Source organism: Eupeodes corollae, chromosome 3 (assembly GCF_945859685.1).
Source record: "Eupeodes corollae chromosome 3, idEupCoro1.1, whole genome shotgun sequence".
Taxonomy (NCBI): Eukaryota; Metazoa; Arthropoda; class Insecta; order Diptera; family Syrphidae; genus Eupeodes; species Eupeodes corollae.
The window spans coordinates 84,630,756-84,644,365 of record NC_079149.1 but is presented as its reverse complement, the minus strand read 5'-3'; the positions used below and the strand labels follow the sequence as shown (position 1 = coordinate 84,644,365).

General features: G+C 39.1%; 1 protein-coding gene across 1 annotated transcript in view; it reads right to left on the bottom strand.

Annotated features, from left to right (window-relative positions):
- Positions 1-13,610, bottom strand: part of LOC129949290 (unconventional myosin ID) — an 85,239-nt gene that overhangs the window by 7,367 nt on the left and 64,262 nt on the right. Inside the window, exons 4-10 of the mRNA XM_056060659.1 lie at positions 12,822-13,041; positions 2,562-2,787; positions 2,113-2,496; positions 1,968-2,047; positions 1,178-1,905; positions 449-1,115; positions 230-387 (exon numbers count right to left, since the gene is read on the bottom strand). Of these exons, the coding sequence (XP_055916634.1) occupies positions 230-387; positions 449-1,115; positions 1,178-1,905; positions 1,968-2,047; positions 2,113-2,496; positions 2,562-2,787; positions 12,822-13,041 (2,463 nt within the window). The remainder of the gene's footprint in view (positions 1-229; positions 388-448; positions 1,116-1,177; positions 1,906-1,967; positions 2,048-2,112; positions 2,497-2,561; positions 2,788-12,821; positions 13,042-13,610) is intronic.

Here is a 13,610-nt window from a genome sequence, read left to right as displayed (position 1 = left end):
GAAAAGATCGACAGGTACTTTATTAATCTTTCTAGAGAAGGATTAGATAAAAAGATACCTATCCCCTCCTCGGTTTTGGAACCGTTCGTAAAGATCGATACAAGTTTTGATATTAGTCGGCTTGAATGCTTTATCAAAAGGTTTTTTTTTTATTAGAACCAAACGTTCCTTTTTAGATCAATTTGACATAAACTTATCTTGTAATGAAATAAAATAATAAAACACTTACTCTTGATATTTTTTACATACGATTCCTACAATTTCCCCAATTCGATCTTCGTCCAGTGGTTTATGTTCTCCTTGTAACATGAAAACCAAATCATTATTCGCTGGAGAATGGAAAACTACAAGTTGATCCCGTCCCGTGCTAACACTTATTGATGTCAACTAAAATAAACAACGTAATTATTTCAAAACTTTGTTAGGTCTTATATCTCCAAATGATTACGTCTTTGATTAAAATGGACCGCTTCATATTTCTAAATTTGTTTTTCGCTCCATCTAATTTATAAATCGCCGTATCTGATATAATAAAAGCTCTGTCTGCACTTTTGTTGTATCTGTTGAACTTCTTAATAAATCCAGAAAACAACACGAATTTGAAACCTTCAGAATTCTTTATATTTTTTACACTTTCAGTGTACCCAATATAACCGGAATTTTCTTGATTATTGCACAAATAGTCACCAGCCCATTTTCTGGCTTGTCCCCAATGTTTTCGGCGTCCTTTCAACGCACTGACAGCGATTATTTGCAAACGCATCTGAGGCCATTCGGATCGTGGGAATTTTCGAAGAATCATATATGCTCTCCATTTGTTGAAGAGACTTTTCAGACGTGGTTCAGCTGCACGCCCCGATAGAGGTGGCTCGGGCCATTGTATACTCTTTCCGTAGTCCCGCATGTTCTTCGCATGACGGAATCGTTGTGCTAAGTCGCTTATATACGAACGCAGTTTGTAGGTTTTATAATAGCGCATTATGACCAAAGCAGCTTTCATTTTTTGATAGTTCTTTCGACAAATCCAGCCTCGAACTAGCTTCTGCAAAAGGGTCACAATGTGGGGGATCATTTCGTTGCGCTGTGACTCTAAAGAAAACAAAGTTTTTGGAGACCTGCAAAAAATAAATTCACATTGAAACGTTTACTTTGAGAGGGGAGCTTATGTAAGACTTACCTAATAAATATTTTGGTGTGTCCATATTTGACGTCATTAACGAAACCCTTTTCATCGATAAGTGCCTTAACTCCTTCTTTATCGCTGCCAGAGCGGAAATTGGGCCATGTGTACTGGGAGATCATTTTATAGCGCAACAAGAATTTATCATATCGCTGGCGATGTACGAAACCAGCTCGTCGGACGCGAACATTTTCTAAGAGACCTAAATAACGAACTTGATGTTCAACGCGCATATCATCGAAAACGGTTGCACTCTTAATGTCATTGGGTTTGACGCAACGCACATAGAAGGGTTCTTTCTTCAGTAAAGTGCTAACCAAGTCAATCATTGATTTTTGGAAAAGCGTTCCAGCTGTCAGTGGTCGTTTGGTTGTTTTTTTAATATCCTGAGCTCCTTCAGGCCACATTGAACTGATATTCGGATCTTTAGAATTGTGTAAAAGCCGTTTGAAGTCCTGGTATAGAGTATCTTTGTTCTTTTCTATAAATCCAGTGATCTTGTAAATAACATCACCAGCATAGTGTGTAATGCGAAAGTCTTCACGATGCTTGAGTTCTTTGTCCATTGGTTTGAGCTGACGACTTGTATAATGAGGGTGAGTCTTTAGAGTTTTGTCCATCGCACCAAGAAGTGTTTCATCGTCAACTTTTCCCACACTTAGACACGCTTCGTCCATAATAGCAATTATTCCTTTATGTGGCTGTTCAACTAAGTCACAGATTATCTAATAAAAATAAATCATAAGTAACTTGAAAAATAAATAAAATTTATTATTAATTTTTTTACTTTATTGTTGAAATAATCAATGTTTGTCCATTCAATGCCTTCTTTCATGTATTCTTCTTGTTCTTGTTTCAGCACAAGCTCTGAAATAATTAATTTTAAGTTTTAAATTATGTAATCACATCACAAAAAGTTAAATTCTTCATACCAATAAATAATTGTTGCAACTTCTCATTGCAATAATTTATACAAAATTGTTCAAAACTATTCGAATCGAATATTTCGAAGCCATAAATATCAAGCACACCAATTACAGAATTGAAACGAGCTTGTGCTTTCGAACCACGAAACACTATTGCTCGATTAATTCGACTTATAATCCACGTGAATAAGCGATCGTAAACGGCCTTTGCTAGAGCATCTTTTCCAAATTCAGCCTGAGTAGCATTATGTTCTTTTTCCATGACGCTACCGCCAGCAGCTATGATCCTTTTTGTCAGTGCATCTGATATTTCTTTTTCTGTAACTTGAAGAAGTTTTGCTGCTGATTTCAGATGAGACTTGTTTGCTATGATAAGTTCGTCTTCCTGGCCTTAAATATTACAAACAAGAAGAATTTTAATTTTATTTTTAATAATGAGTCATTTGTTAGCTTACTTTGGAAAGTGATGTTTCCTAAATGAAGAATTGCACCGACTACTCGCCAAATTGTGCCTGATTCTTCTGGTGAGAATCCCAAAGTTCGGAACGCATTGCAAGTGCCCTTATAGTCAGATTTCTCCGTAAGAACATCGATGCTACCCTGATTGGTGTAATGATATTTCATTGGGTCTCTAACGATATCGTATTGACGAAGTTCGTTGTCACTTACACCACGGAGAAGCTGAAAATAAAATGAAATGAAATTAGAACTACTTTAAAGTTTAGTTTTTGTATTTAAATTAATTTTCATTTATTTTCGTAATAGGCCTTCATTTGAATCTTTCTGAAGTTTTGAAAACCTTGAATGTATGTCCTTCATGTTTTTAAATAATTCGTTGATTTGAAACTCATTGGGCATGAGCAGGTTCAGACAACATAAGGGACTTCCACTGCATTCTTTCAACGCAAAATAAGACTAATGCAAGTCAAGAGTTTCAAACTGGGAACTCCACTTGACTCTATTTTACTGGCAGAAAGTACCAACATTATTATCTACAAATAATATTTATTACACAAATTGTATTGTAAACAAAAATTCCTTATTCCTGTTCCAATACGACAAGAAGAGTTTTACACAACACTGAAATTGGGCAGTTAATAAATAAATCACATATGTAGTTATGAAGTTAGTTTAAAAACACGATTAACTGAAATTTAGCTAGCTTAAAGTTTGGGAAGGAAAGCATTTCTGGTGGAATAATCGGGGAAAACAGCCTGCATGACAACACTTCCGAAAACGGATTCATGCTCAACGATTTTGGTTCGGGCAAATCGTCATGGTAGCCAGTACGCGTTTTCTACACCTTTTCTCCGATGAGTCATATATCGAAGTTTTTTATATGGAAGTCCAAATCTGGACAGAAATTCAACTTTTAACGAATTTGATGCTCTGTCTGACTCCATTCAAAGAATTGTTGCCCATTATCCTCACACTGAAATCGTCATTGCGGGCGTACACAATTCTTCTTGGCTTCGTTATTCTGGCCAGTCAACACCGGAAGGAAGGTATGTTGAGGTCTTTGCTGAGTTAAATCAATTAACTCAGCTTGTCGATGAGCCAACGCGAATCCCTGACGTTGCAGGTTAATCCGCCAACACCCTAGACTTGTTTCTTACTTCTGATCCTAATAAATACACAATCATTGTAATACCGCCTCTAGGCACATCAGATCATTGTATCGTATCTGCAAATTTCTCATGTGTAAAAAACCCAGTTAAAGAAAAAACTCCTAAGAGAACTGTTTGGCATTAGGTTAGGTTATAGTGGCTGTCCAAGATGGAACGGACACACTTAGGCCAGTTTAATGGCCCATTGTGATACCACATGAATCTTGAGGCTTCCTCCTAAGCTCAATGGAACCAGTTAGAGTCCCTTACGAAACGTTAGAGGCTGATGATACCGATATGATTTAGATCGTTTAGATCGTTAAAGAAGAATTCTCCTAGGTAATTCTTGCGTTTTCGAGCTAGAGCAGGGCATGTGCAGAGAAGATGAAGAACCGTTTCTTCCTCTTCTTCGTCCATACAGCTTCTGCAAAAGTCATTTGAGAATATGCCTAGTCTCGTGGCGTGCTTTCCTATTAGACAGTGTCCGGTTATGACACCTATTATCGAGCTTATATGCGATCTGCTTAGAGAGAGCAAGCACCTTGAACGTTTTAAATCCAGGGTTGGCCAGATGTTTTTTGTGGCTTGACACGTGGTGATGTTGGTCCACCTGGTGCCTGCCCTCCTCAGAGAGTCTTGCATTAGTAGCAGTTTACAAGTAGCGATTGGTATGCCAGTACTTGCCAAACGTGGTAGGATGGGCTGTACTGTACCGTTCCTGGCGAGTTCATCTGCCTTACAGTTACCTGGAATGTCTCTATGGCCCGGCACCCAGCAAAGGTGAATATTAAACTGTAAACTCCATTAGAGATGATCGACAGTTATGGACTGTTATAGAGTTTGTAGAGACTGAGTCCAGAGATTTGATAGCGGCTTGGCTGTCGGAGAAAATACGGATATCAGATGTTGATATCACGTTTTCTTTGAGCCAAGACAAGACTTCCTTAATCGCCAAAAGTTCCGCCTGTTTGGCATTATGAAAAAGCCAACTGGGACGGTCTCAATGAATTCTTCAGAAACTTTAGCTGGTCACTATGCTTCTTCGATAGTGACGTCGATTCCAGCGCAGATATGGTTACAAATTTAATTCTTTGTTTAATGAAAAATTTTATCCCGAATAGGGTGAAATCTATCAAACCCAAAGAGAACTCATGGTTTCATTCGAGTTGCCTGTTTGGCATTATGAAAAAGCCAACTGGGACGGTCTCAATGAATTCTTCAGAAACTTTAGCTGGTCACTATGCTTCTTCGATAGTGACGTCGATTCCAGCGCAGATATGGTTACAAATTTAATTCTTTGTTTAATGAAAAATTTTATCCCGAATAGGGTGAAATCTATCAAACCCAAAGAGAACTCATGGTTTCATTCGAGTTGTAAAGAGGATATTAGGTTCAGAGATGTAAGTTTCCGTTGTTATAAAGCCGATACTACAATGTCCCAAAGGTAGTAAGAACTTCTGGTCATTTGTAAAAAACGTAAGAAACACCACGTCATCCTCGGTTTTAACGCTTGTCTACAATGACACTCCCTATGCGAGCTCGATCGATAAAGCAAATCTACTTGCAGCACAGTTTGCTGTTAATTCGACGCTACCGGAGAGTGTCATGAGTCCACCGGTTCTTAAGAGCGTAAACGATTCTATGGGACGAATCTTCTCTAGCACTCGTGCAATTGCAAGAGTACTGAAAGACCTTGACATACACAAATCTGCTGGCCCGGGTGGTATTCCCCCTATCGTTCTGAAGAGGTGTTCTTCAACGCTGGCAAAACCACTGCGTAAGCTTTTCCATCTTTCATACTCTGCAGGTCTCTTTCCGAGTGGATGGAAAATAGCATTTGCCCAGTTAGTCCCTAAAAAAGGCGAATCCTCCTCTCCCTCCAAGTATCGTCCAATAGCACTCACGTCCCTTCTTTCCAAGGTCATGGAAACGCTGATTAATTATCAGCTCAAGAAATATCCTGAAGAACGGAAGCTTCTTAATGATCGACAGTATGGTTTTCGTAGTAATAGGCTCACTGTTGATCTCATGGCTCATCTCACCGAACAGTTATATGATATTTCAAAAGCATTTGATAAAGTTTGGCATCAAGCTCTCTTATCGAAAATGTATCACAGATCACCTTTTATGATAGGATACAAAAAGGGCTTTGATATTGATAGGCGATAGAACTATAACCGAAACATTTACATCTCTGGAACACCGGCGCAATGTTTCATGCCTTTCATTGTTTAACAGATACTTTTACAAACAATGTTCTGTCGAATTAGCTAGTTGCATTACCCCCTCAAAAAATTCAGCCGTAATACTCGCACTTTCAGGAATGCTCATCAGTTTACCCCCGAGCTCAATTTTGGACGTACTGTTAAGTAAAGAGATTTTTTTAGCCACTCATCGAGAATGTGGAATGCTTTACCCAACTCTGTTTTCCCCTCCCATTTCAATATTCAAAATTTTAAGACCAATGTGCACTGGTATCTCCTCTTTCATCCTTCCCTATTTTCCTAATACTCGCACTGTGTTGAACCGTAAACGTATTAAGGGTATTAATATTCCCTAGAGTGTCTGTACTTTATAAAAAAAAACCAGTAACCTTTTTCGAAAATCTATCGATAACCAGTGGGAACATTGCAAATATGAAATCAAAGAAGCTGCTTTTAACGTGCTGAGCTATAAGCGGCCACCAACAAGAAACCCTTGGTTTGATGAAGAATGTCGGCAGGCAAATACAGCTAAACAAAAGGAACGCAAAGTGGAACCGCGGCCAATGCTGAGTATATGGAAGGACCACTTTTGCAGACTGTATTACGGCAACGATAAGCCGAATTCCGCTGTCAGGCAGGATGACCTATTCAATGTAGATGACGAAGTAAAGATTGCAATATCTGAGCTAAAGTCTAACAAAGCCGCTGCAGTAGATAGTTTGAGTGCCGAGCTCTTCAAAGCAGCTGTAGATAATTCGGTTAGGAGCATGTACCGACTTATCTGTAAAATATGGTCGGAATAAAGCATGCCCGATGAATGGAACCACAGTATTGTTTGCCCGATCCTGAAAAAGGGAGACCCTCTGAGCTACACTAACTGTAGAACATTCAGTCTACTTAACATCGCTCACCAAATCTTCTCTGCCGTAATAGGTGGTAGTATGTCAACGTCTAAAACAAATCATCAACAATCTGATAAGTCCTTATCAGTGTGGTTTTAAATCTGGAAAATCCGATTTAATATTCGGATATCCGGAAAAAAACCCAAGAACATCAAATCGACACCCACCGTTTTCTATATCTATTTCAAGTCCGCATATGACAGCATCTACAGGGACGAGCTGGATACAGTCATGTCTAGTTTTGGCATCCCTGCCAACTCGCCAGTTAGTGCAGGATGACAATTTAGAATTCGCGCTGCTCCATTGGGGTTGGAAACAACTTAAGAACACATCAATGCCAAAAAAGGCTTTAAACAAGGAAATGCGCTGTCATGTCACGTCAACACTAGAGACTCTATCTTTCAAAAGTCTGGTGTATGCTGATGACATTGACATTACTTAATTGAAGAAGGCTCCGATACAAAAATTCGTAGATCCCAAATTTTCCTACGCCCAAATGGTGTCAGGGAATGGGGACACGAGACAGGCTACACCAACGGTTGCCCAAAGGCCCCTGTGACTAAGGCACCAGAGGTGCAGCCTGACATTGTAGCCTTGTTGTTGAGCATTCAAGGTCAACTAACAGGACTGCAAAGTCAGATAAAGGAGCAAGGCAAAAGGGTAGATCATCTCTATTCTTTGTTGCCTGGCCTGGCGCAATTTAGACCATAATGGGCGCGCTGCCGGAGACGCGCCTAAAATTCCTAGCTGTGAATGTAAATTCACTGATTAGGATTGAACGAAGAGCCAATATGTTCCAATTGTTGACAGACTACAGTCCCGATGTGTTTATGGCTAGCGAAACTAAGCTAAACCACAAACACAAATTGACTCATAAAAATTACAATATCGTAAGAGGAGACCGGCCCGACTCCACTCAAGGGGGCGGTGTCGCTCTCTTTATACGAAAAGGCATTAATTATAAATTCATATACAACAATGAATTGCGAAAGCTCAAGACGCTAGAAGTTTGCGTTGTATGCATCTCTCTCACTCAAGGGAAGCGGATGTATATGATTGCGGCTTATGCGGCTGGAGCTCCGCAGGTTACTTACTTTGCTTCAGAACTCGAGATTCTTTTTAGGGAACTGAAACTGAGCTTGGAAGAAAACTATTTCATCTTGGCCGGTGATTTGAACGCAAAACATGAAGATTGGGGAAATCAACATAGTAATCCCAGAGGTAATCATCTTTTTAATTTGATGAATCTTTACAGCGTTGAATATGGCGTCGACCTGCTGGCTACTGAAAAGCCATCGTATCCAAGAAGCGGCTCCTTTCTGGACCTTTTGCTGTACGACACCAGACTGACAGTTACAGACAAAGTGGGTAATCACCCGCAAAACTGCTTACAGACAGTCGAGTACGACAGTGATCACTGCGGACTGGCTGCTGTAATGCAGATTCCGAACGAACGCGTGGAGTTGGAGGAATACGTTCCAACGCATTCTTACAATTACAGTAAGATGCGGTGGCCTCGTTTCACCGAGTGACATAGCCCCACCAAACAACAGAAACCTGACAAATACTAAAATTGACCAACATTTACAACAGATGGACGAAACAATAAAATGAACGATGGAACAGACAATACCAAAGTACTAAGAACGGGACCAAATGGACGCTTACAGAAACGCGACTATTGACGCACTGACAAGACTCAAAAACTTGTACAGACGACTTACAGACCCACACGACTTGGAGGTTAGGACACTGAAGTCGTCAATAAAAAATGTCAATCTGTTGATTAAGGAGAACTACAGGCTATCAATTAACAAGTACTGGGACCGCAAGATCCGGTCAGTTAATTCTAGTGACCCTAGTATGTTCCCTAAAATCAACAAGATATTCAGGAAGAAGAACGACAATGACATTCCGAGTCTGAAACTCCAAAGAACCGAAGAAAACAGAGACGTACTCATGACAGCGCAAATAGATCCAAAAGAAGCCATCTTTGACGATGACTTTTACATAATTGAAGATCCGAAGGAAAAAGTGGAGGCGGTGGGAGCTGCCTTCCAGCAAGTGTACAAGGTGAATGTTAGCATTCGCCCCAACCACGACCTGGAAAACAGAGCCCTACTTAATCACTTTTACCTCCGTAATGATATCACATATTGGCGATCTGAGAACCGCGGTTTCATGCGGTTCAATGACGATTCCTTGGCAAATGCCATAATCGCCGAGCAAACGGGACCAAGTCTCTTGTTAGTGACGAAGGTTGAGCTTCAACTCATCTTCAACTCAATAAAAAACAAAAAGTCGTACAAAAAGTCGTCAGGTATCGATGGTATATCCAACGTTGTGCTAAGACATTTACCGACGGAAGCAATTGACATTTACACCACACTCTTCAACAATGCACTGAATAATGCATATTATCCAGTGCATTGGAAGGCCCCTGTGGTTCATCCTCTCCCGAAAAAGGGAAAGGACAACTCCAACCCGTCAAATCTTCGGTCGATAAGTCTTCTTCCGAGCATCAGCAAAGTTTTCGAAAAAATCATTAATAGGGCTGTGACTAAGTGGGCTGCGGACAACAAAATAATTCCGGATAAACAGTTCGGGTTCAAGGCGGGTCATGACACAATTCATGCTGCGTCTAAACTCGTTTCTGATATCCAATGGAATAAATCAAAACAACAATGCACAGGTGCTGTTCTGGTTGATTTGGAAAAGGCCTTTGTCACCGTATGGTTAGAGGGTCTTTACCTAAAACTGAGCAGGCTTGGCATAAGCAAGCCATTGTTGTATATACTTTATGATATGCTTAACGGTAGAAAGTTTGTTGTCAAAAGTGGCAATGTAACTTCTACCACAACATTCTCAATTAAAAATGGTCTTCAACAGGGAGCGGTGAATTCGCCGATTCTCTTCAGCGTTTACACCAGCGATCTGAAAGGTAGTCTTACAAAGGCAATTGCGTACGCCGACGATCTAATTGCGTACAGAACGGCCCGAAAGGTTGAGGTTATTAGAATTCTCTTGCAGCGTGATTTCGACAAGATTCAGCGATATTGCGACGACTAGAAACTGAAAATAAATGTCCAGAAGTCAGAGTCAATTCTGTTCCGGACTCCGTTGGCTAGGGCCTCGAGGGATACGTGTAAGAATTGGCGCAAGATGGTCATCGTTGATCTTCACGGGCAGCCATTAGCGAGCAAAAGTGTAGTGAAGTACCTCGGTATCTGGCTAGATCAGTATTTATATTTCGACAGACATATAAATGCTGCTCTGACCACGGCCAGAGGAGCCTTCGCTTTGACGAAACGGCTGTTTTTTAGCAGTCGGCTTGACCCCAGAGTGAAGGTAATTTGCTACATGGCCCTCATACGGCCAATGATCGTTTATGGTTGTCCTGTGTGGTTCAACGTTGCCCCTTCGCAGATGGAGAAGTTTCGGGTGTTCGAGCGGCAGTGTTTAAGACGCTGTACCGGCTTATATCGAACAGCCGAATCTTCTTATGTGCATTACTATTCCAACGAGGTCCTATACAACGGGGCTCGAATCAACAGAATTGACAATTTCGTGATAAAACTCGTTCGAGGTCACATTGCAAGAGCTATGTTTTCAACCAACAATTTAATTTTCGGGGCGTTCTATCCGAACGACGAGTATTTTGAAAGTGCACGCTTGAGCGGCTTTATTCCATCAGAGGCATTCCTCTTTTTAGACAAATGCGGTCTGATACAGGATAGATTGGCAGTTCCGTTAATCTACCACGTCAGACGAAGAACCGTGGATAGGCGACTCCCGTACAGTCGGAAAGTCATGGCACAAGGCGGAGCGGAGCTCCTTCGGTTCAGTAGGGCTGTGTCCGAACGGGACCGAACTGATAGGGTGAAGCAGGAGAACCAGTTTTGGTGGCTTCAATCGGCACTTGATAGTGGGTAGTCGGGATGGGGTTTTAAGCCTTGGCCGACTTACAAACTTGTTTTATAGTTTTAGGGTTTAGTTTTAATTAGAATAGGCATGGTGGCACAAAAAAATACAAAAAAAAAAAAACAAACAAAAAAATAAAAAAAAACAAAAAAAATACATGGAATATAAAAAAAAAACAAAAAAAAAACAAAAAAAAAAAAATAAAAAAAAACATACAAAAAAAGACAGTAAAATATAAAAACAAAAAACGTTAGATTTGCTGCTGTTGTTCTAGTTTTAAGTAGTTTTTAGGTAGAATAGGTAGTTTTAGTTAGTTTTAAGTTTTATTTAAGGACCTTATTTTAAGTAGTTTGTAAGTAAAAATAAAATAGATATTGATATTAGTTTTTTTTTCAAATTTTCTAATAAATACAAAATAAATAAAATTTAAATGAAGTAAAATAGATCTTAGGGCCGAAAGGCATTAGTTTTAAGTGTTATAGTTTAACTTAGAGTGTCCGTATGGAACAATTAAGTTAGTTGTAAGTTATGGATAATTAGGCTAGTTTTATGAATTTTTGTCTAGCTTTAAGATAGGTTTAAGATTGAATAAATAAAAATGAATTTGGAAAAAAAAAACTTAATTGAAGAACTCAGCAATGAGGCTTTTGTGAATATTCGAGGCAGAGGCGGCAAGAATGGGTTTAGCGGTTAATGAGAGTAAAACAACGTAAACGCTGTCATCAAGAAAAGACCCAAAACACTGATGTCTTGGACAAAACGTTTCCATTGACTCACGTAATTTTGGGTTAGTTAAGGACTCCGTCTACCTAGGCTCCGCTGTGAATGCAAAAAACAACACCAGCGGTGAGATCAAACGAAGAACAACTCTTGCTAACCGTTGTTTCTTTGGGCTAAGAAAGCAAATGAGTGGTAAAGTCCTCTCTCGAGAGACCAAAGTGTGTATATAAGACCCTTATCATCCCGGTCCTGCTTTACGGTGCAGAAGCATGGACTATGACAAAAGCTGATGAAAGCACCTTGGGTCGTTTTGAGAGAAAAGTTCTTCGTGTGATCTACTGTCCCGTATGCATCGAAAGGGAGTGGAGGAGAAAATGGAACGACGAGCTGTACGGGCTGTACAGCGACGTAGACTTAGCCAGAAGAGTAAAAGTCCAACACTAAGATGGCTTGGTCACGTAGAGCGCATGGAAACCAATGCTCCGGCCCGGAAAGTCTTCGAATCCGCACCCACAGGACAGCGCAGTAGAGGAAAACTGCGGATCAGGTGGCGTGCACAAGTGGAAAATGACCTCACCCAACTTGGAGCCTGAAACTGGAGACATCTAGGGGCCGAGCTAGATGGAGAAGTTTGTTGGGGGAAGACCTAGTTCACAAAGGACTGTAGGGCCACCTTAAGAAAGTAGGTGAGTTACTTTCAGTCAACTTTCCAATAAAATTGTATTTGTTAGCCAATCAGATACTAGAAACTTGCCTTAAATTCAAGTCCTTTATTTTTTATTATGACTCACTCAAAGCAAAAGGAAATTATTTTTTTTTTTATTTAGTACTTATAGTACAAATATAGGAGGAGTTTTCATGCATAAGATAAAATGCAATAGAAAAATTATATGATAACTTTTTCTTGCTGTAAACAGTTTCAATACCAACAAAATAGGACTTACAAAATTAATTTACCAACCATTACATTAGAGACAAATATTTTATTCTAACCAATAGAGACTAAGTGTGATTAAAAACGAAAGTTCTTAATGCCCTTACACACATTTATTTAGACAGTGAACTTAGAACACTATCAACTTCAAATGCTTTTTGCCATTCTTTTTATCTCTTTGTATATAAAACCACATGATATGAGAATTATTTCCAAGAAATAAAACTACTATCAAACACGAATATGAACCTACACTTTTTAATTATATCATAAAGTTAAACTTTAGGGGATTAGTACAAAAGGTTGTTTCTACATAACAAGTTCATCATTGATTGTTTTTTTAATTAACCTAAATTTCTGTTGATAAGATAATACTTAAAGAGCCGTTTAACTTAAATTATAAAATAAAACAATTAAGGATAATTACCTGGTAAAAACTGTGGAAATTTCTTTCTCCGGGTTGTTGCTGAATAACACGAGATTTTTCTAAAAGATAATTTGTTATAATCCCACCTACGGGATCGGCTTTGTAATCGAATTCAATGTCCATGTACTTTCCAAATCGACTTGAGTTGTCGTTTCGATTTGTTTTCGCATTTCCAAATGTCTCCAGGATTGCATTGCTTTGAATGAGTACGTTTTTAACTCTGTAAAAAGAAAGAAAGGTATACATAGATTTTGATTATGAGTTCTATTGGATATTTAATATTTTTTCAGAAGAATTTTCATTTATGTTTGTCTAAAAAATAAAAAAACGTACAATTTCGATTACAAACGTCACAGAATCTCGTAAATGTATCGTCGTTGTACTATTTTGTTTTTGGAAAAGAAACGTTTTTACAAATTGGAGCATTTTTTAAAATTAAAAACAACACAAATGTTTCAGAGATAGCAATAAGAACCTTGACAACCTTTAATTGAAAATCCACTATAAATTTTGAGCTGAAAATCTAACTTACGTTTTTTGTATAGCTTCGATCAAAAAAGAAAGATGGTTTTTGGGACCATCTTCGACTTCTGTCGAGAAAATTCATGGCAGCCTGGAAAGAAGCTTATCATACAAAATATGAAAGTATCGAAAATCCATCACATGATACATCATCTCATTTCTCTCAGAAGACTAAAGAGCATAGAAGACCTGCAGCAACTAATACCACACCAAACTACAAACCAAAACCAAACCGGATCTGGATCTTCAAAATGGGTGTACGAGTAT